General features: G+C 40.9%; 1 protein-coding gene and 1 pseudogene across 1 annotated transcript; both read left to right on the top strand.

Moving 5' to 3' along the window:
• The first annotated feature begins 11837 nt into the window (after positions 1-11837).
• On the top strand, positions 11838-13739 carry LOC115727450 (berberine bridge enzyme-like 15). Its single transcript, XM_048276611.1, has one exon. The coding sequence runs from the start codon at positions 11883-11885 to the stop codon at positions 13506-13508; it is 1626 nt and encodes a 541-aa protein (XP_048132568.1). The 5' UTR covers positions 11838-11882; the 3' UTR covers positions 13509-13739.
• A 5725-nt stretch (positions 13740-19464) lies between these two features.
• LOC115727448 lies at positions 19465-21096 on the top strand (annotated as a pseudogene).
• Positions 21097-23712: the final 2616 nt, after the last annotated feature.

The raw sequence follows: 23712 nt of genomic DNA, 5'->3' as shown, positions 1-23712 counted from the left end.
AAAAATGAGAGTCGGGAGTAAGAAAAGCAAAGGCCGATCTCATATGAAAATTTCAAGCATAGGAAAAGCAAAGTGCCTACCAAAAGTAAGGCCAATGCACATTCATTTGTAAAGTACTTCTGAATTTTGAATGTACATTTTTGCATGTTAAGTTGTAAATTCCATGTACATGTTTGCATTGTGTCTCTTGCAAATCCTTGACAGACACTTGTTGTGAAGAAGACTCCCCAAGAAATCGGTTTGTAAAGTGCAATTTTCGTAGAAAACTACCATCTCTCATTCAATGATGGTATTCTTTCTCAAGACATTTCCGGAAGACCAAGATCGGTGACTGGTCGGCGATGATCACCAACGTCAAGCCCCTTCTCATTTAATTTCCGAGCCAAAACGAGCCTTTTCGTTCCTCGGTCCCCAATCCTAGCCTACGTTATAACCCTCCAAAGTCTCTTCCGATTAGGGCACTTGAGTTAACGTAGAGTTAAATGATTTTAAGCATCACTCGAAGAAGTTCGAGCAAGATTATTTCTCTCTCATTTTTGCAGGATTCTTGACTTGTAAATCCGGAGCAAATGATGAAGAAATTCATTTCAAGCACCTTGACTCAACCTGGAGTCCCCTTTGTAAACCTTTGACCTAGCTCTCATTACGGTCCTAATCAAGACCTCCAGATCGACTCGGTCGTATCAATTGCGAGATTACTTGGATCCTTATCGAATGCGATGATGGAAAGATTGAGTGATTTCTCTTGAATCCTGCAGACATGATAAATAGCTTTTCTCGAGAGTGAGAGAAAGCCCTTTCGAACCGAAGTCCCCCCATTCAGCTCACATTCGAGGTATTCGTAATGTGAGAACCTCCCTGGACAAAATTTGTAATGCAAACTTGACAGAATGGTTATGCATGAACCATAGTATGAGTGATTGCATTATACTCATTGTTGAATATGTTTGTGTGTGTTACCTCCGACATTCTATGATAGGTAATACATTCCCGATGTTCGAGTTCCCTCCCAAGGTCTCGAAATTCTTCCAAGGATTATTGAATGAGCAAGTTTTGCTGGCAAATGCCTACCAGGTACGATACAACAATCTGCTTCGTTCCTTGATTAATCGTTTGGAGAACCCGGGTAAGTTTTCCGAACCCCTTTTCAAATTAACAACTCTTCTCATGATAGTTGTTATGATTCAATTCGTGCAATATGCCCCTTTTGTACTTATCGATTCCATTCGATGGTGCTCCTATCAAATATTGTTCAATTCGGGCAATATGCCTCTTCCGTCAAGTCGTGTAGACATATGCACTGGCGATCTTGACATCTTATCAAATCATAACGACGTAGCTCTTATGGTTTCAATCTCGGGACGTGAAGACATATGCACTAGCGATCTTGACATCTTATCAAATCATAACGACGTAGCTCTTATGGTTTCAATCTCGGGACGTGAAGACATATGCACCGGCGATCTTGACATCACTTCAAATCATAACGACGTAGCTCTTATGATTTCGATGATCGAATCACGAAGACGTATGCACCGGTGATCTTGACCTTTAGTCGGCTCATAATGACATAGCTCTTATGATTTTCGGCTCCTTTATCAAATCATGAAGACATAAGCACCCATATTTTTGATCCAAACCAAATCATAACGACGTAGCTCTTATGATTTTGGTTCCCCTTTATCGAATCGTGAAGACATATGCACTGGCGATTTCAACTTTTAATCAACTCACAACGACGTAGCTCTTGTGAACTTGATCCCACTTCTTTCGACTCACAACGACGTAGCTCTTGTGATCTCAAACGACACACATATCTTGCGCTGTCTTGCATTAGGGAGAAGTCTCCGATAACGAGATAGGCCAAATACCTTAAAATCCTTGCATCCGCAAAAGAAGCTTGGAAATTAAGAGAACCATTAGCTTACGAGAAATTTGGTAAAACAGGTATTCTTGTATGCGATCCATGTGCAGGTTTCTCTAACATGAAAAAGGGAAATTATGACACGTGTTATTTACAGTCTTGCATATCATGCATCACTTCATTACATAAAAAATGGGATTAAAACTCCCGCCAAAAAGTTCATCCATAATTTGCAACCGTCAAAATTTAGGATTCAATTTTGTCTTTGAGCGGAACCTCTACGAGCCTCCACTCAAAGAGGGGCAGCTGTTGACGCCTAAATTTTGATTAATCTATTTTTTGCATAAAAATTATAAAAAATCATCTCACATATTTATTTTTAGCGTACATTGCATTGGCATATAATCGGGCAAGCAGAACACTTAATTTAGCATGCGTCTAGACTAGGCACGGGATGGAAAAATACACCGAGAAGATTTGAAACTTCAAGGTCTGTATTGCAAATACTTAAAATTTCAGGGAGTGTATTGCAAATACTTGGAACTTCGGGGACTGTATTGCAAATACCAAAAGAAGATGAAGAAGGGAAGATGATGAAGGGAAGATAATGAAAAGAAGATGAAGAAGGGAAGATGATGAAGGGAAGATAATGAAGGGAAGATGAAAATGGAAGGTGAAGAAATGAAGATGAAGAAGGGAAGATGAAAATGGAAGGTGAAGAAATGAAGATGAAGAAGAGAAGATGAAGATGGAAGGTGAAGAAATGAAGGTGAAGAATGAAGGATGAAGAACTTTGCCTATAAAAGAGAGAGCTCTTGAGAAGAGTTTGAGAAGGGGGGAAGTGGAAGAGAATTGAGAGAGAGAGTAGAAGAGAATTGAGAGAGTTTTTTAGGAAAAGTGGAAGAGAATTGAGAGAGTTTTGAGAGAGTTTTTGAGAGGAATTTTTAGAGAGGAAAAAGAGAGTTCTTGAGAAAAATCAGAAGAGAAAATTCGAGAGTGAAGAAAAGTGTTTTAGTCGAGCATCATCTTCGACGAGTCCCGACACATATTTCGCCCCTCGCAACCCAACAAGGCCATTGCTTGCCATTTTCGACGACAGCCGCGTTCTTCCAAACTCCGAGATCTTGAAGGGAACTATAACGTGTATGTGAGTAAGATTTTGTGTAATAGAAGGTAATCCTTTCCATCTCGATCTACAAAAATGTAATCGTTTGGTTTGAATATTTGTTTGTTTATTTTAGACATGCCACGTGTTTCAAATTTTAGCATTATTACATGTTAATTTATTTTTATAAATACTCGTGATCGGCTGCATTTTCTTTCTTTCTAAATCACCCATGGTGTATATCGTACAAAGTTCAATGTTTTACATCCCCATAAAAAAAAAGAAAAAACCAAAAAAATTGCATCTTTGAATTTCAAGTAAAATCCATCAAAATTGCCAAATCAAATATTTTTCATGAAAATGGTACCGAAAGGGCGTTAGAGAAATCCGACGTAACCAAATCCCCGAATTCAAAATCTCCGGTTCGCGGAAATAAGATAGTTTTCTCCCGCTATTTTATTTAGGTTTCTAATCAACCTACCGAAAATGATTAGTGGCGACTCCAAATTCAAATCACATTGCATGTTAATTATTTGAACCTTAAGTTGCGATTTGGTATGGACTTGGGAGAGTCCGAGTTAGGTTAGTTAATTAATTAACTTGATAATCCATTAGCCCGAAAATTAACTTGTTTATTTTTTTAGGTCGCGACACAAAGCACTACATTTTTTGTAATTGTCAATGTTGCTATAGTGTCACCGTTAAACTTGTGGCTCTGAAATGCTATAATGAGCTCTTTTTCTATTTAAGATGTAAATCGTTCACTAAATATGAATTAATTAATGGAGTTCACTTGCGTTTGTGCACTTGTGGTTTCTTTGGTAATGAATGATGAGAGATTCTTACTATTGTTATTTGTTCATTTACATCGACATGCTATACATAACAAACAATGGATATGATATGATAAGAAAGTATCCAATTTTATTATTGTGATCAGCAGATAGTGGACATGATAGCAAAATCACTAGATTTATTTTTCTATCCTATCCAGTCTTATCTTCGTTAAAAATCCACACTATCAAACACAATCTAAGGATTTGGGCATAATCTAGGACTAGGAAACGCTTAATTGAGCGATTGTAACTTTGTGATTCTCCGATTGATTAGTGATTCTTTTGGAAAAATTGCTCAATCAGGCCTAAATTTACTGTAGGGATGTCGGTTCAATCCTAAACTTTTTCAATCTTGCCAATTTAGTCCTAAATCTAAACACGATCCCACTATAATCCTTCCATCTAATTTTCGTCATAAATCTTTGACATGGCAGTGTGCTATGTATGGCGACCAACTATGATCGGACCGCCACGTTAGCCAATTCCAACAAAAAATTACTAGAATGACTACCTTAGAATTTCATGCAAAATTTTATGACTAAATTGGCGTAATTCAATAATTTAGGACTAAATTGACATCCGTACAATACGTTTATAATCGATTGAATAATTCTCCCGAAATCTTTGCGACTAGCTCTCTTAGTGGAGTAGGTACAACCACTCGCATCGAACCATATAAATATATCATGTTTTCTCATCGTTCGTCGTTAGTTTCTCTAGCAATTTCGTTCTTTTGCATGAGCTTTGAATTGCATGATCCATTAGCTCCTACATTGTTTCACAACTAGTTGTATTAGAGCTAGAGCTAGCATTTTCTGGTTTTAATTTGGGGCTTTTACTTCTCGGTCTCTTTATGAAACTATGGGGTTAAATAATCACATATACATGGTGAAGATGATGTTTTGATTTTGATTTGCTAAAGGAACTTCCATCAGAGATCACTTAAATGAGTTTTAACAAACTCATAATGGATTTGAAGAGCATCGATGAGACCCAAACCAACAAAAAACATAATATCGTGTTGTTGAGATCTCTACCACATTCATAGAAGTACTTATGGATGGGCTACTTGTCGCAACACTCCCGAGCAGGCACGTTGTGGGAAAGACAAGTTTAGAGATAATGTTAGGTTGAGGACAAACGGTCTTCAATCGGCGGGGGTTCTCCCAAACCTTACCTAGCGCAAATATTGGGAAACCGCAATTGAAATGGATTTATCCATGAAGTTCAATTTAAGTGGGAGCCGCCACTAGCCTAACAAAGGTCCGCTAGAAATCAAGTGAGTAACGACGGGAAACGTCACTTCCTATGCAATTAGTGATCTAGAGTCGGTGACTTGATTACACTAATTGTCTAACTAATACACTTTCGGTACCCTAATTTGATTGGTTTGTTACCTAAATGGCTCGTGCAACTTTTGACCGTTCTTTATCCTAGCTTGATTGGTTTGTTACCTAAATGATTCATGCAACTTTTGGTACCCCAACTTGATTGGTTTGTTACCCTAACTTGTAGAGGTGAGCATGGTTTTAGGGTAGAAGCGGGAACCGGAGAATTGAACCAGTTCGGTTATAGGTTCTAGTGCATGCGGGGTATGTTTCAAGTTGCAAAAATTGCAAAACCGATTTCGACAAATAGGTTAGGTTCCAAGTTCCAGATAAAAAAACCTAGAACAAGTCTTTTTATTTATTTTTTGTTCTATGTTTCCGTGTGATCCTACGGTATTCCATGACTTTCGATGATGAGTGTGTAATTTGGAAGCACTAGTCCGAGCTTCCATTTCCAGTGATATACATTATTGAAACTTTTACTTTGTTATTGTTTCATATTTTTTGTTGAGTTATGTGGCGAGTGGATTGTAGCAAGAAATGTCATCATTATATGTGATAATTCATTGCAATTGTTTAGTTAAGAAAACAAGTGAAACATTGGAACCAACATTAAAACCTGGAGATTCCAAATTTTAGGGTATGCCACGTAAGTTCTAGGCTCAAAAAATTGGAGAACCGGTTCCGAAAGGATAAGTTCTAAGTTCCATGTGGAACTTGAACCAACTCTGGAACTGCTCACCCATTAGTAAATGATGTCCATGGATGAGTGCACAATTAAGAAAATGTAAACAATTACAATCAATGCCGTGAAAAAGAAAGTCGACTCCCTAAAGCACAAAGTATTTGAATATACATGGTCATGCTATTAAGCATCAATAGAGCAACCCCATGAGCTAAGTTCAAATAATTTCTTGTCCAAAAGATCAATCTACCTAAACCTAGCTATATCGCCTAACCTAAAGGTATGTTATCCAAATGAAACTAAACTAAATTGGGGTCTAGGATTTAACAATCTAATCAAGGCTTCTAGTTCCATGTGGAATTGGGACGACCTTGGAACTATTCACCCATTAGTAAATGATGTCCATGGATGAGTGCACAATTAAGAAAAAGTAAACAATTACAATCAATGCGGTGAAAAAGAAAGTAGACTCCCTAAAGCACAAAGATGGTCATGCTATTAAGCATCAATAGAGCAACCCCATGAGCTAAGTTCAAAAAATTTCTTGTCCAAAAGATCGATCTACCTAAACCTAGCTATATCGCCTAACCTAAAGGTATGTTATCCAACTGAAACTAAACTAAATTGGGTTCTAGGATTTAACAACCTAATCAAGGCTTCTATTTCCAACCATTTTCTGATTTTTTTTGTTTTACTTATGAATTTTCTGAAATTGTTATTTTTTATATTTTAATTCCCAAAATGGGGACTCGGGCTGGGCCCTTTGCCCGATCTGAATGTGGGTATGCCATGGACTCTCGGGTCTGGGCCAGGGACACAAATACTCTTGGGCTCCCCATGTTAGGATGTTTCAATTCAAAAAACGAATTGGCTCCTACTCATGGTTTTAAGCCCAATCCCTCTAGAAGTTAAACACACCCAAACTTTAATAGACCAGGTTCAGCCCAAACCTAATTACACCAAGGAGAGCCCAAAGCTAAACTAGCGAGTTAGCAACCAAAACAAACCCAAGTTTAATGAGAAAGAAACAAACAAAACCCGTATAATCCCTTCCCCCCTAACCCTTTGCGCCCATGCCATCGTCTTCTCCACAAACCGACAACGCCCACGTTTTCAATCACCAGCAGCATGAACTCCAAAACCACCATTGAAGTTATGGACGCGGCTCACTGCATTCATCATCGGACCTCCATCTCGACTGCCTCCGGTTATCAACCACCACCGTCAGCCCCCGCCTTTCAGGACCGTGTGGCAATCAATCTTCACGTCTATGACCAACTGCTTAACCCTCATATATACATACATGGCTTGATTAACGCAAGCAGATAAGAGGGGCACGATAAGCAAATTGCTGCATATGTGCGTGATGGTCAACACTAAGGTCATGGATTTTGCGCCACCAGCTCGCGGACAACCACCATTCATAACATGGGAACATAGGGGAAAAAAAAAACAACGATTCAGAGAATTTGTAGATTCCATCGTCGTGCATCCGAACTTCTTCTAATGGATAATGAAACAAATATCATGCAAACCATATCAAAAGCGGATCGGGTTTTAGCAATTTCAGGAATTAATTCGTAATTTCTTTTTAGAGACATATCATTGAACCGGTCCATGTGCTCCGCCAATGTTGGACCTAGCCATGGAACCAAAGAAATTTTGTTTACCCGAAACTAATCAAAAGAATCAAAATGTCAACCGAAATCATCGAGGAAAGACTCAGATTTCTGAGAAAAAAAAAAGGAAAAATTATTTACCCAAGTTTAGTTAACACAACTCAACATCGTATTACACTCAAAGCAGGGGAGAGAATGGGAGAAGCGTTACCTGGTCAATAAGCTCGTGATAGACAATTGAATCAGTGAATGAAACTTCTGCTATCATTGAAAAATTAAATCACAAGTTCGGTTTCGTTGCTTTGAGATTTCCGGACACAAAACCGAGCCGGGTCTGCGCAAAACGCCAAAACAGGGTCAACCTTTGACCTTTGCATGAAAATTTCTGAATTTAAGCTCTGAGATCTAATACGTAATGATGGTAAGGGATGGCTACATACAACGCAGTACTGTGATATATAGAATTTTTGTCTTCTATTAAGGGTTCACTTCTCGGTTCGACTAAAAAGTCCACTGAAAAACTGAACTTTTTACTTGTTTATGAAATGGTACGTCCACACTAACGAAATGCAATGCTCTGAATGCAATGAATGCAGAATTTGATAAATTGACTCGAGTTCTGTTGCGATAAAAAACCTCCACTCCCAAAGTGATTTTCTTTATGTTAGATTACGTCTATGAATGGGTGCATTTGAGAGGACCTCACGAAAATGTGCCTTTCGAAATGTTGTCTTTGTTATCTATAAAAGATATAGATACTATCCTAAGGGATATGAGAGATAAATCAAACGTTTGACTAACGTTAGAAAACGTACAGAATAACGTATGTTACTTCTCTCTCTTTGTCCCCTCTCTCTCAAACAAGAACAGTAAAACACTAAAGGGCAAAGCATTGTTATTTTGTAAATCGATCGGTACTTACGTTGTGGATTACGATATTTTCCACTCTGATAATATTCGGACCATTTTGGGTTGAAGATTTGATTGAAGACGCATCGGTGATTTAACGCACATTCCTGGGCAATCCCACAATCGAACGTCGATAAAGATAAGTAGAATTTCTCGATGTTAAATTTCAACACTTTATGAGTATATGCTTACCTAGCGGTAAAATTCAAGTGTCAACACCACTAAAAGATATATGAGCATTATCTTGGAGGAGGTAAAGTTTGTCTATTCTATAAGGAGCTACAAAGGACGTTGCAAGATGACGTTTTAATGCATGATGTAGTGTTGGGACTAGTGATTTAGGGTAGAGATGAGCATCGAGGGTCCAACAGTAGAGGTAAAGTAGTAGGTCGAAGTTCCGTTTTAGAAAGTGAACGGCTGTGTGAAGCGTTTTGAGTGTCATGAGATGGGCACATGCGGCGAGACAGTTCGAAGCTAAATAACAAAGGTTGTAGGCAGAACATTGTCGAGGAGTGCACCAGTTTCTTGAGCTTAAGAAAATCACCAAAAGATATTTTGATATTAACAAAATTATCTCGGCTAATTCATGGTTTAATAGATGCAAATACTGTTTCTATTCAGGTAGCATCGATTTGTAACTCGATACCACTGATACTATCCTAAGTACTAAGTATACAAAAACTGGAATGACCTCGAGGTTGAACAAGTCAAAGAGAACATGAAGTTCGTGGAGACTTGGAAGAACTAATAAATGAACAGGTCTTTGGAAGCCTCATTCACATATGTGCTTAGGAGACTTAATGGAGTGTGATGGACCCGTTAATCGTCAGCTCTATGAGAATTGCGGAATGCTCATAGAAGCTGCTGCTTATATCAAGCTGAGAAGATTGCCATCCGTCGCGTGATAATTATGGATTTATTCACTGAGGATAATCTAATCAGTTATTCATTATATCATAGGATAAGGATTATTTCCTAATATTGTAACTCTATCATCAGAAGTAACAATATATGGGCGTTCAAATTTCTAGTGATCTTACTACATTCTACAAAGGCTAAATTGATTATCTCGAAGATCATTCAATGGTTAACTTAAAGATTGACAGCTATAGAAGGATCAGCACAAGCCGAAGTGGACATATATCCAAGTAAGGAAATTAGTAGAGCAATAAACATTTTGTATACAATTACCTGTTGAGAGTAACACCCTTTTTCAAGCTAAACTGGGTTAGGGGCCTAACTAATTAGAGCTGAAATTACTAAAAGTCTTGGGCCTACTTCAGTCAAAAAGGACCAAATTTTCGGCCAACCCATTGCAAATTAAGGGCCGGCCGAAAATTACAACAATGCAGGCCTTAATTGGCCTATTCTGTGAGCTAATTCATCCCATTGAGTCTAATCAGAAAAAGGCCGAAGCCCGTGAGCTATGTAATAATCTTAATACAAAGAATATGACATAATTACCTAAAAATAGGGATGCATGTACGATATAATCGTCGAAGAGGTATACTTATCTTGCGTTCACGTGACCTCTCATTTTGAAAGTGACCTAGAATGAAAATATAGTGATTACCTAAGGTACCATTCCCAGACTTGCCCATTAAGGGGCGTCTTGTATTTGTCTATTTGATGAGACTTTTACGCCAAGCAGGAGCAACACGAGACTGGAAAACCCTAGTTGACGCATCTCTGATGCAGAGCATTGTCATCATATGGGCAAATCTTTCTGTTATTAGGAGCTTTTCGATCGAAAGCAATTCTGGGTCGAATTGCTTTAGGACCAATCTTTTCAAAAACCTCGAAGCAAAAGCAAGTCATTACCCATAAGGCGAATGATAAAAAATTGGATTAGGGCAAACTAAAGTAATGGTGAACCTCACCTTTTGATTCTGAAAAGGACACAGCTTTTTATGCAAAGCATATTGGTGCTATCTTTTTAGTAGGGAAACATAATGACCCATTGTTTGCTTATTGCTTGTTAATGCCTTTCTTCTTCTGCCTTTTGCTCTTATGCTGAAATTGGTTCGTCTTTTATAGTAATCTTGTCGCAATTAACGGTCCTTTATGCTAACAATGAAAGTCACGGAGATGATCAAAGTGAAAAGCATCGGAACCGGAAAAGCACGAACATAATATAGTAACTCGAAAGTGAAAAGCTGAGCAACTCATTTTGACCGGAAATTATTCCGTTGACCTGGTGGAACTTATCTCGACCCTTGAAGGTTTTACAGTTTTTAGCTATCCAAATTCAATTAAGCATATCTTCTACGGAAAAATTAGCAAAAGGTTCTGAATATTGCTATTGTGCAAAGTTAGTTGTAAACCTTTCATATTTGTGTTAATTTTAACCGAAAATCACTAGCGTGGTACAACCAAGATCGACGTGAACAATTTTTTTAATTTTTTAATATTCATATGAACTTTTTGTTTTTCTTTTCCTTTTACTTCATTTTTTGTTCTTCTTTTCCAGCATTCCACTCTTTTTTCCTTTTCGTTCATTCACTCACCGAGGTCGGCGAGGGTTGTTGGAGCTCGCTGGCCATTGGGTGAGGGTGGTGGCCCCCACCTAGATTAGGGCGAGGCGACCTTGCCCGAAGTCGTCATGGCCTCGCTAAGATCTTGTTGAGGGAAGCCTTGCCTACGACTAGAGAGGCTCTGGCCTTGCCTAGCTGAAGGCGAGGTGGCCGCGCGCCTCGCGCAGACCATCTTGAGGCGCAACTACGATGGCCTCGTTCGCAGCTATGTTGGCCTCGCCCACATTTGGGGTAGGCCGACAAGGGCTTAGCGGCTCTCGCCTAGTGGCTAGCGAGTTTCAGCGACCCTCGCTTGTCGGGATGGCTGAAGGAAGGAAATAAAAAAAGAAAAAGGAAAAAAGGAAAAGAGAAGAAAAGAGAAATAAAAACTCATATAGATAGATCAAATGATCAAAACAAATTAAAAAAATTGTTCACGTCGGTGCCGGTCGAGCCACGTCAGTAATTTCCAGACAAATTTGGCTGGATAGACTAAATTGACACAAATACAAAAGATTTAGGACTCAATTGACAAAAAAAAAGACTTATGATTTAATTGATACAATTGTAACAAGTTTATGACTTTTTTAGTACTTTTCCCCATCTATTGCCAACATAATAATTTCGACTTTCCGAGAGAAAAGTTAATGTTGTGAAATATTGAAAAATCTCACACGATTGCTTGTCCCCTTACAAAAGAGGACTCATAATTCCATTAGTAAAGATGATTAAATTGATGCACCTAGTCCCACATAATAATGTTTTTAAATTAGGTTATCCTATTTGTATGGGTCGCGCCTTAATTGTGCTCGTGGTACCATAAAAGAAAACCTCTGTTTCGAGAACCTGTTAAGTGTACACGAATGATGCCTTAGCGTGACGTTTGCATTAACTCACCCCCACGTTACGACCATAAGCACGCCACGTAAAATTGTCTGAAATCCTTTTACACATATAAAGCCGCTAGTGACGCTCCATCTGCTGAGCACATTTCACCGAACAACTCATACCCTCCCAGGAAAAATGTTCTCTTCAATCCATTCCACACTCTCGTTGATCCTGTTGCTTCTCATATCACCTTCGTGCCTAAGCACAGCTTCAAGCTCCATTCAAGACGATTTCGTCCGGTGCCTCAACCTCAACTCCGAGGTCCTCGTGCCGCTCTCCGCGTTCTACAACCAGAAAAGCTCCAATTTCAGCTCGGTGCTTCAGTCCTCGGCACAGAATCTCCGTTACCTCGTGCCTTCTGTGCCGAAGCCCGAGTTCATCTTCACCCCGCTGATCGAAGGCCATGTCCAGGCTGCTGTTATCTGCTCGAAGGAGCTCGGGATCCACCTGAGGGTGAGGAGCGGGGGCCACGATTATGAGGGCCTGTCCTACGTGTCCGAGATCGAGACCCCGTTTATCATCGTGGACTTGAGCCGGCTCCGCTCCGTGAGTGTTGATTTGGCGGATAACACCGCATGGGCCCAGGCGGGGGCGACGATAGGGGAAGTTTACTATCGAATTGCTGAGAAGAGCCGAGTCCACGGCTTCCCTGCAGGTCTATGCGCAAGCCTTGGTGTCGGGGGACACATCACTGGCGGGGCATATGGTTCTATGATGAGAAAGTATGGCCTCGGGGTGGATAATGTGCTGGATGCTCGGATCGTCGATGTGAACGGCCGAATCCTGGATCGGACAGCGATGGGAGAGGATCTATTCTGGGCCATTAGAGGAGGGGGAGGAGCGAGCTTCGGGATAATCCTCGAGTGGAAGATAAAGTTGGTGCCAGTCCCCTCGACGGTGACCGTCTTCACAGTAACTAGGACTTTGGAACAAGGTGCGACCAAGCTCCTGCACCGGTGGCAACAAGTGGTGGACAAGCTCGACGAGGACCTATTCATCAGGGTGATCATCCAAGCGACGAGCGCGGGCGGAGGCAAAGCCGAGCGTACTGTGAGCACGTCGTACAACGCCCTCTTCCTAGGGACTTCTGACCGACTCCTTAGGGTGATGGAAGAGAGCTTCCCCGAATTGGGACTCACGGGGAGCGATTGCACTGAAATGAGCTGGATCAAATCAGTCCTGTACATCGCTGGGTACCCAATCGGGACGCCGCCCGAGGTCCTCCTCCTAGGGAAGTCCACATTCAAGAACTTCTTCAAGGCGAAGTCAGACTTCGTCCGAGACACGATCCCGGAGACCGCCCTGGAAGGGCTGTGGAAGAGGCTGGTGCAAGAGGACAGCCCGCTGATGATATGGACGCCATACGGCGGGATGATGAGCAAGATGTCGGAGTCCTCGGCCCCGTTCCCGCACCGCAAGGGCACGATCTTCATGATCCAGTACCTGAGTCTCTGGAACGATGCCAGCGAGGATGCCGCCAAGCACATGGATTGGATCCGGAGGCTCTATAACTCCATGGCGCCTTATGTTTCCATGTTTCCTAGAGAGTCCTATGTGAACTATAGGGACCTTGACTTGGGAATGAACAAGAATGGGACGAGCTTCATACAGGCCAGTGTCTGGGGAGCCAAGTACTTCAAGGACAACTTTGACAGGTTGGTCCAAGTGAAGACCAAGGTCGACCCGGACAACTTCTTCAGGCATGAACAGAGCATCCCGCCATTGCCACTTTCTCTTAGGGGGAAGTGGACGACAGACTGAGGGGGAGAGAAAATGGGGTTGGCCGGCGTTGTGGGTGGACTCGATTGGTTTTGGTGTCACTATGGTATGATGGGTGTAAAAGGTTTGTGGGTCGGCGTGTCATGAAGTGGTGCTTGGATAAGTCATCTCTTTATGGACGTAACTGTACTAGAAATGTGTAAGATTTGTCTTGATATGTAGAAGTCGATGTTCTACTGGGTTAGCGAAGGGATTAGAATCTTTTAAGGTAAATCACAGTTCATATTCTCTAATAGCGGCCTAATTATTCGAAATTTTGGAAAAAGAGATGTGGCATGTTATAGCCTAGCTTATGCACAATCAAATGTTGTCCATTATCCGTTTTGCACCATGACATCAAAATAATCGTAGAAAAATTAAAAATACTATTAAAATTTATCCATGTCAACACTAACATTCATGTTAGCACAAGCCGGGGTCTAAATCTGTGTTGGCAGGCCAAAGTTGGTCGGATGGACTGAATTGATACAAGTACAAAAGGTTTATGATTCAATTGGTAAAAAAAATAAAAAATAGAACTGAATTAGAACAATTACAATAGATTTAGTATTTCTTTCGTAATTCTCTCGAGATTGGAAGCATAAGTTTGGAACTAGGAAGGAAAGTAAATATCAATTCATGATCAAAAGCTAAAATAGTCCTTTGTTGGCAAAAATAATATGGTCAACATATATTGATGATCAAAAAGCTAAATTAAATGAAAATGATATTAATTACCACGGCGTGTAAGTGAACTTTTTGAGGCCGTCTGTTTTGGGCCGGTCCCTAGGCATCACGATTAGTAGTGTTGCTTTGTCGCTTCAATTTCTTGCCAAATCAGAGTTTGCAAGGAAACCCATGACATTGTTGGACGAGTTGGGGGGGCGTCAGAATAGGGAACCGGGTGCCCCAGACAAAGGCTTGGGCTCCAGCGATAAGGCCAGTTTCGAAACTAGCACCTGGCCCTATTCTAGTCATGTAAATATGTCTCGAACGGCAGTTGAATTTGAAAAGTTTAATGAGAGCAGGCGTGGTAATCCAAGATTGTGAAGTATGGAGATGTATGCTTTTTTTAATAATCCAAGATTTGGCAAAGGCATGGTAAGGATAAGTTGTCGGAATGTCTGAAAGAGGCCATAAGGATGAGTTGATAGAAAAGGCTAAGTATAAAAACTTAGTTGAATCACCCAGATGATGCATTGAATGCATTGATTGAAGCAGCTAAGAAGAAGGATGTCGCAATGTTGTAGACAAAACTTCAAGCCCTTTTATAGCGCCTCAAATCTCACAAGCTCTACCATGCGCCCGGGGCCCTTTGGGGGGGGCAAGGAGGAGGTCACTAGCTAGTAGCACTTGACTCTAGGATCTTTCCAAATCTTGATTTCATGCAATTTACGGATGCACTAGCTAGTAGCACTTGACTCTAGGATCTTTCCAAATCTTGATTTCATGCAATTTACGGATGCCAAATTAGAGCCGTCACCAATCAATTTGGGTAAATCTAGGTCAATTGGACACCCAAAGAGCCCTATAGTGATGGGAAAGTCAACTAACTAGGTGTATGTGTGAAGTAACTACTTAAAAGAAAAAATATATGATAATAAAATGATGAAATGACATGACGTGATAATGATCACGTGCAATATGGTATGGAAATATTGATGCAAAATAGGATAATAAAATGACCTGACATGACATGCCAACAAAAACTGTAAAGAATTCTGTGAGGAGTCATTCATTCATTATGCAGAATTAAGAACTTGAAATCAAACTGTGAAGAACTGACAAGCCTAATGTGGGACCCTTGCCCAGAAGAAAGCAAACAGACAAAATTCAAGAAATATGATGGTACAAAATGCCTCGAGCCTCATATTAAGGATCATAATTATGCACATGGTCAAGTATTTGGCTGAAGAACGGATTCTAATTCAAACTTTTCTGAAGGCTTGAACAGTCCTGCCAAAGATTGGTTAAAAATATTTTGCTTGAGGAGCAAGATAACATGGGAAGATGTAACCGAAACCTTCATTGGCTGCTTCAGCCACGATATGACACAAACTCGAGAGGACAAATTAAGTGCATCATCCATCGTTGACAAATGAATAGAGAGTCAAGATTTTCACCCGCTCAATGAATTCCTCCGACGCCAGGTTCATACTCGTGCATATCTTGTCAAATTGCCGCATTTGGTAGGGAAGCCTAGTGGGAGAGTGATGAACATGGAAGAAATCATGCAGGAGGAGGAAAAGGCTTCCAAGTTTGATGAAGAAGACGAAGTCTACACTCCCTCAAAAAGTACGAAGGTCAAGGAATCAACTCTTTCTACCACCACTAAGTAAAGAAAAGTTGTCTATGATTAACTTCCAATTAGAAACAAAATACGATGTCTAACGCGATGAAAATTAAAATGTTCGTTGGCATGCTAAACCTAGAAATCAAACTTAACGCGATAAATTACTGGTCACCTTTGATGCCAATTTAGCCAAAACATTAACCTAAGGCGAACAATTTTGGCCATCATAGCCTCGACAAATGCAACAAATTTTTGTTGCCTTTGGCTAATCTATAGCGAGAAAAAAATGAGTTTGGCCACTTTTGAGAGGGACAACTTTATTTTGTTGTCTTTGTTATTCAAAGGCCACAAACGTTATTTTTCGTCGCTTTTTGTACATAAGGCATGCAAAGGCAACAGACCGGAATCGGAACCAGAATGTCTAAAGACTCTAAACCCTAATTTAGGCTTTCTGTTTCTAATTTCTACTTTCTGTTCCCACTTCTCCCTCTCAAGTCTCAAGTTCTCAAGGTAACGCAGCACGTCCGATGGCCCGAGGCTACTCTATTCCTTCCTTCATTGCTAACTATCACTGCTGCGTCGCTCGCGGTGGGAAGTCACAAGCGACGAGGGCCCTTATTGTCACTAGCCAGTAGCACCTGTGGACCCTAGGATCTTCCCAAACCCTGAGTTCATGCAGTCTATGCGATCATGGTGTGATCATTAACTTAATGCTAAATTAGAGTCGTCACAAATCAATTTGGGTAAACCTAGGTCGACTGGACACCCAAAGAGCCCTATAGTGATGGGAAAGTCAACTAACTAGGTGTATATATTAAGTAATTACTTAAAAGAAAAAGTATATGATAACAAAATGATGAAATGACATGACGTGACAATGATAACGTGTAATATGGTATGGCGATATTGATGCAAAATAGGATGATAAAACGACCTGACATGACGATGACCACATGCAACGCAAACCAAATGCATGACATGATCATGAATTGATATGTAGATTACACTGTGTGGGGAGTTGTTCATTCATTATGCAGAATCAATAACCTGGAATCAAACTGTAAAGAACTAACAAGCCAAATGTGAGACCTTGCCTTGAAGAAAGCAAACAGACAAGAATTCAAGAAATATGATGGTACAAAATGCCTCGAGCCTCATATTAAGGATCATAATTATGCACATGGTCGAGTTTTTGGATGAAGAACGGATTCTGATTCAAACTTTTCTGAAGACTTGAACAGTCCTGCCAAAAAATTGATTAAAAATATTTTTCTAGAAGAGTAAGATAACATGGGAAGATGAAACCGAAACCTTCATTGGCTGCTTCAGCCAGGATATGACACAAACTCGAGAGGATAAATTAAGTGCATCATCCGTCGTTGACAAATGAATAGAGAGTCGAGATTTTCACCCTCTCAATGAAATCCTCAGGCGCCAGGTTCAGAATCGTGCATCTCTTGTCAAATTGCCCGCATTTGGTAGGGAAGCCCCATCGGAGAGAGATGAACATAGAAGAAGTGATGCAAAAGAAGGAAAAGGCTTCCAAGTTTGATGAAGAAGACAAAGTCCACACTCCCTCAAAAAGTATGAAGGTCAAGGAATCAACCCTTTTTACCACATGCAGCAGCCTCCCCACTTAGTGAAAAAAAAAATATCTACGATTAATTTTCAATTAGAAACAAAATACGATATCTGAGTTGACGAAAATTAAAATGTTCATTGGCATGCTAAACCCGGAAATCAAACTTAACGCGATAAATTTCTTGTCATCTTTGGTGCCAATTTAGCCGAAACATTAACCTAAGGAGAACAATTTTGGCCATCATAGCCTTGACAAATGCGACAAATTTGACAAATTTTTGTTGCCTTTGGCTAGTCTATAGCGAGAAAAAAATGAGTTTTCTCACTTTTGAGAAGGAACACTTTATTTTGTTGTCTTTGTTATTCAAAGGCCACAAACGTTACGAAAGGCATGCAAAGGCGACATATCGGAACCGGAATGTCTAAAGAGTCTAGACCCTAATTTAGGCTTACTTCTTCCTCTCGAGTCTCAAGTTCTTAATGCAACACAGCACGCCCGATGGCCCGAGGCTACTCTATTTCTTCCTTTGTTGCAGACTGTCATTGCTGTGCCGCTGGCCGTGGGAAGGCACAAGTGATGATCTCCCATGCCTTATGTGGCCACCCCTTACAGGCCACTAGACTCTGCTCCCTCCCCAGCCCTTCGACGGCGACCTTTCCCTTGCCGTCCACTGCCTAGTCCTCGGTACACACACCTTTGACGGTGCCCCCAACTTCCTCTTGCTCGATGGCGTCCAAGGTTATCCAATTTATTGAGCTCTAGATTTGAGTTGCTCAAGCTCAGGTACTTGTGCAGCTAGTTCAATTTCCCTAAGTTTCGCTCGCTTTCCGACCCCTCATTTTACTCTATCTGTTGAAAACTTGGTACGATTGTTTGGAAGGTTGTGCATTTGTGTTTGTGTGTTTATGGGTGAACTTCTGCAATTTTTGCTCTCTCAGAGGCCTTAGATATCGGATATCAAGTGACCAAGGTGATATTTGTAAAATTCGTGGGACAGTAAGAGATAAAATGGTTGTTGATGTAAAAATTCAGCCTTTTGCTTCAATCCCTTCGAGGATACTTTCCATTATGTGATGTAGTGCCTGTTTTTCGAGGAGAGGCATCTGCAAAGAACAGTGATTGATGACCACCACGGATGGAACCATGTAATATGGGAATTGAAATTCGGAACTACTTTGGTCTTGTTACCCTCACCACGGTTTAATTAGCGGCTACTTATTTAACAGGAAAGTGGGACATCACAATGAAGGAGGCCTCACATAAGTATAAATAAGATCCTTTCATTTTTGTTGTTGCATTTGCTCTCATTTTGCTTTAAAAAAAAAAAGAGAACGAATTGAAATTGGCAAGTTTCCAAGTGCCCTGGAATCGGACTCTGGAATTTGTGACATGGTAGGTTCCAGAGTATACATGGTAGGTTCTAGATTTCAAAAAATGAGAGACCTATAAGAAACCTGGAACTGCTTACCTCTAATGACAGTGAAAAAAATGAGAGAATTAGGATTTGGTAGAAGAATATGAACAATCCTAAGATGTTGGCACAATAGTCAATGTATGAACTTCTCAATAGAGCGATCACACAGTATGTAATTGGGCAGTCCTAAGTCTCTACCTGACATTTTGCCATATCATATATAATTAGTGATATAACAATGAGTGTAGCACTTGTTAGATGCGTATCATGAGGATGTTTCTATTGTCGAGATAATATTCAACATGGGAAAAGTGTCGACCGAAAATTAAAACACGGGAAAAGTTAATTACTTGAAATTCTAAAAGTTTACTCAATTGCTTGTCCCCTCACATACGAGGACTTCTAGATTCATGCAGGTTGAGTAACTTTTCTCTTTTAATGTTTTACCAGTTATTTTTATACTTATGTTAGAATCATGCAGGTAAGATTTAATGAAGACAAAAACAGTACTTCTAGAACCTCGTAGGACCCAAAGTCAGTGTACACGAATGAACGTTGTAGTGACGTCTGCATCAACTCAATCCACCCACGTTACGAGCATAAGCACGCCGCATAAAAATGCTCAATTCCTCCAACATACCTATAAAGCCATCGGTGATGCTTTTATCTGTTGAGCACATTACATTGAATAACACATAACCCTCCCGGGGACATGTCCTCTTCAATTCATTCCACACTCTCATGGATCATATTGCCTCTCATATCGCCTTCATGCCTAAGCTCAGCTTCAAGCTCCTTTGAAGCCGATTTCCGCATCTGCCTTACCCTCGAATTCGAGATCCTCGTGCCGTTCCCCCCTATTTACAACCAGGAGAACCCATATTTCGAAACCGTGCTTCAGTCGTCCGCGCAGAATCTCCAATACCTTATGCCTTCCATGCCAAAACCCGGGTTTGTCTTCTTCCCGCTGGTCGAAATGCAGGTCCAGGACGGTGTTGCCTGCGCGAAGAGGGTCCGGAGTGGGGGACACGATTATGAGGGCCTGTCTTACGTGTCCGAGATCGAAACCCCATTCCTCATCATGGATTTGAGCAAGTTACGCGTTGCGGATGTCAATTTGACGGATAAAACCGCATGGGTCCAGGCGGGGGCCACGATAGGAGAAGTTTACTACCGAATTGCCGAGAAGAGTCCAATCCACGGCTTCCTGGCAGGTATATGCACAAGCCTTGGTGTCGGGGGACACATCACCGGCGGGGCATACGGTTCCATGATGAGAAAGTATGGCCTCGCGGTGGATAATGTGCTCGATGCTCTGATCGTTGATGCGGATGGCCGAATCAGGGATCGAGCAGGGATGGGTGAGGATCTATTCTGGGCCATTTGAGGAGGGGGAGGAGCGAGCTTCGGGATAATCCTGGAATGGAAGATAAAGTTGGTACCAGTTCCCCCAACGGTGACTGTCTTCACTGTAACTAGGACTTTGGAACAAGGCGCTGCGAAGCTGCTGCAACGGTGGCAGCAGGTCGTGGACAAGCTCGACCGTGACCTATTCATCAGGGTGATCATCCAAGCGGCGAGCGCTGGCGGAGTCAAATCCAAGCAAACTGTGAGCACATCGTACAATGCCCTCTTCCTAGGGACCTCCAACCGACTCCTCAGGGTGATGAAGAAGAGCTTCCCCGAATTGGGACTCACGAGGAGCGATTGCATCGAAATGAGCTGGATCAAATCCGTACTGTACATGGCTGGGTACCCTAGCGGGACCCCACCTGAGGTGCTCCTTCAGGGGAAGTCACGATTCAAGAACTTCTTCAAGGGTAAGTCAGACTTCATCCGGGACCCGATCCTGGAGGCCGCCCTGGAGGGGCTGTGGAAGAGACTGGTGGTGGACAGTCCGCTGGTAATATGGACACCATATGTCGGGATGATGAGCAAGATCCCGGAGTCCTCGGCACCGTTCCCTCACCGCAAGGGCACAATCTTCATGATCCAGTACCTGAGTCTCTGGGATAATGCCACCGAGGATGCCACCAAGCACATGGATTGGATCGGGAGGCTCTACGACTCAATGGCCCCTTATGTGTCAAAGACTCCTATAGAGTCCTACGTGAACTACAGGGACCTTGACTTGGGCATGAACAAGAACGGGACAAGCTCCATCCCGGCAAGCGTATGGGGTCCCATGTACTTCAAGGGCAACTTTGATAGGTTGGTCCAATTGAAGACCAAGGTCGACCCGAACAACTTCTTCAGGCATGAACAGAGCATACCACTATTGCAACTTTCTCTGAGGGTTTGATTGGTCTCTTGTGACATTTTGATGGTGGGATTTATCCCACCATCAAAATGGGGATAAAGGTGTAAAAGGTTAGTGGGTTAGCTTGTCATGAAGTAGTGCTTGGACAAAATCATTCCTTACCAGAAATATGTAAACGTTGTCTTTGAGAATCTTTTAAGAGGTAAATCACAATTCACATCCTCTGGTAAAAGCTTAGTTATAGTTTAGATTCAAACTGTTGGAAAATGAGATTTCGTACATCGTAGCCTAGCTCATGTACGATTGAATGTTTTACGTGATCCATCCGTGACATAAATGTCCAAAGGTTAAACCATCATGAGGATTTCATTAAAGCTGCAGAGTAGTGTGGCCGAATGATCCAATTCCCGGGACTAAGTCTTGGGAGCCGGCTTAACAAGCCTAGTAACATTACCTCCTAGGCATCAAGGTGCAATTTGTAGAGTGGCACTGACCTTCATAGCGAAGAAGGCAATATGGTTGAGGGGTTTGCTCCCAGACTTTGGATTGGAGCAGAAAAATATTTTTATAGTCTAACAACAAAGGTGCGGTTTGTACAGCTTTGAATCTGATTCATTAACAGCGAGCGAAGAATATCAACATTAGGTGCCATTTCATTTGAGATATCACAGCAAATGTTAGGTCTTTTGTGAGGAAGAACTCGACAGGGGATTACCCCGCTTGCGATAATTTGTACACTGCAATAAGTCTCTATGCAAGAGGGCTGCTAAGCTAACAGCACCCTCATTCCCAGTGAATAATGGCGCCTTTTTTTACCACAAAGTGACACCGTTTCTTTCTTCCACAAAAAGGCAACGAGACCAATTAGGAAATATAATTACCGCCGTGAGCTTTTTTTTTTAGCTTTAAATAACTACTTAAATGTCAAACTCAATTCTTTTGCACTATTCGACAAAAAAAAAAAAAAAATCTTTTGCACTATACCCATGAAAACATTTTAACCTATTATAGATATAATAAAAGTTAAATTAGCAACCACATGTGTATTATTATCTAATTTAGTGGGATTTCAAAAAGTTATCCAGCAAGTGAACATTTGTACACTGCAATAGGTCTCTTGTTAAATTTGACTTTCAAATTAAAGATAAGGTTCAAGTTACGTATAAAGTTCAAATTAGAGATAAGGTTATTTTGGACCATACACTTATCTTAGGGTTTTTTAGATGGGGCTATAAAAAAGATATGTTGCACATTACATTGCAACGTTTGCTTTCGCTTCTACCTTGCAATCCTTTGTTTTTTCACTTCTTCTTCTTAGATCTTTAAGTGTACACTTGTACTCGTTATTGAAGATAGTGAAACCTCTTTCTCTCCTCGTGATTTTTTCCATTTTTGGTTTTTCACGTATATTGTGTCTCGTGCGTTCTTACTTTACTTTCATCCATCACTATTTTGCGCTTGAATTTGCGCATCTCTTGATATTTTCTGCAACAAATTGGTATCGGAGCGAAGGAATTTTGGTCTTTTATTCGAGATGGCATCTATCAAGTTCGAAGTGGTACCCTTCGATGGCCAAATTAATTTCGTGCTATAGAGGATCAAGATATAGGCTTTGTTGCGTCGGGAAAGTTCGATTAAGACCTTGGATGGGAATTACCCCGATGATATGACTACAGCAGAAATCGAGGAGATGGAAGAGAAGGCGCACAGCACCATCCAATTATCACCGTCTAACAAAGTGCTTCGTGAGGTCGCCGATGAAGACACGACTTCGGGATTGTGGCAAAAGCTGGAGAGTTTCTACATAAAGAAATCTCTTACGACAATATTATTCTTGAAGCAGCGTCTTTACACGCTAAAGATACAATAAGGTACTTATATCTAAGAACATCTAGATGAATTTAATAAAATCATAATGGATATGAAAAATCTAGATTTGAAGTTAGATGATGAAGACCAAGCCCTAATTGTGTTGTGCACGCTATTGAGCTTGTATGAGAATTTTGTGAATTCTATGTTGTATGGAAGAAAATCCATAAGTCTCAAGGATGTAAAGGCATCGCTGAATTCCGTGGAGATGCGTTCAAAGTTTAATGCGAGTAGTAGTGCATATAAAGTTGATGACTTAGTTGTTAGAGAAAGGTCGAATTATTGGGATAGACGCAGTAATAGTAAAGGGCGTTCGAACTCTAGGTCAGGCCAATACAAGAGAAAAGTTAAGTGTTACTATTGTCACAAGTTCATACACTATAAAAGCGAGTGTCCTTTGCTCAAGGCTAGGGGGAAAAAGTCGATGGAGAGTTCTGATTCGGCTAGTCCGGTGAAGGATAATGAGTCTGCTAATGTAGATAATGTTCTTACTATTTTGTCTTTGAATTATCATGTAGACGATGAATGGATTTTGGATTCAGCATGTTCATACCATACGTGCTCAAATAGAAATTAGTTTCACACATATGAGAAAGTCAGTGGTGGTTTAGTTTTGATGGGAAACAATGCGGTTTGTAGGATTGTGAGTATTGGTACTGTGCGGATCAAATGTCATGACAATATAATAAGAATTTTGATAGATGTTAGACACATCCCAGATTTGAAAAAGAACCTTATTTCTTTGAGCGGTTTGGATTTCACTGGATGCATGTATACAAGTGGAGGTGA

Source organism: Rhodamnia argentea, chromosome 3, assembly GCF_020921035.1.
Source record: "Rhodamnia argentea isolate NSW1041297 chromosome 3, ASM2092103v1, whole genome shotgun sequence".
NCBI classification, from domain to species: domain Eukaryota; kingdom Viridiplantae; phylum Streptophyta; class Magnoliopsida; order Myrtales; family Myrtaceae; genus Rhodamnia; species Rhodamnia argentea.
Note: the sequence above shows the minus strand (reverse complement) of the source record. Positions and strands in the feature narration are given on the sequence as shown.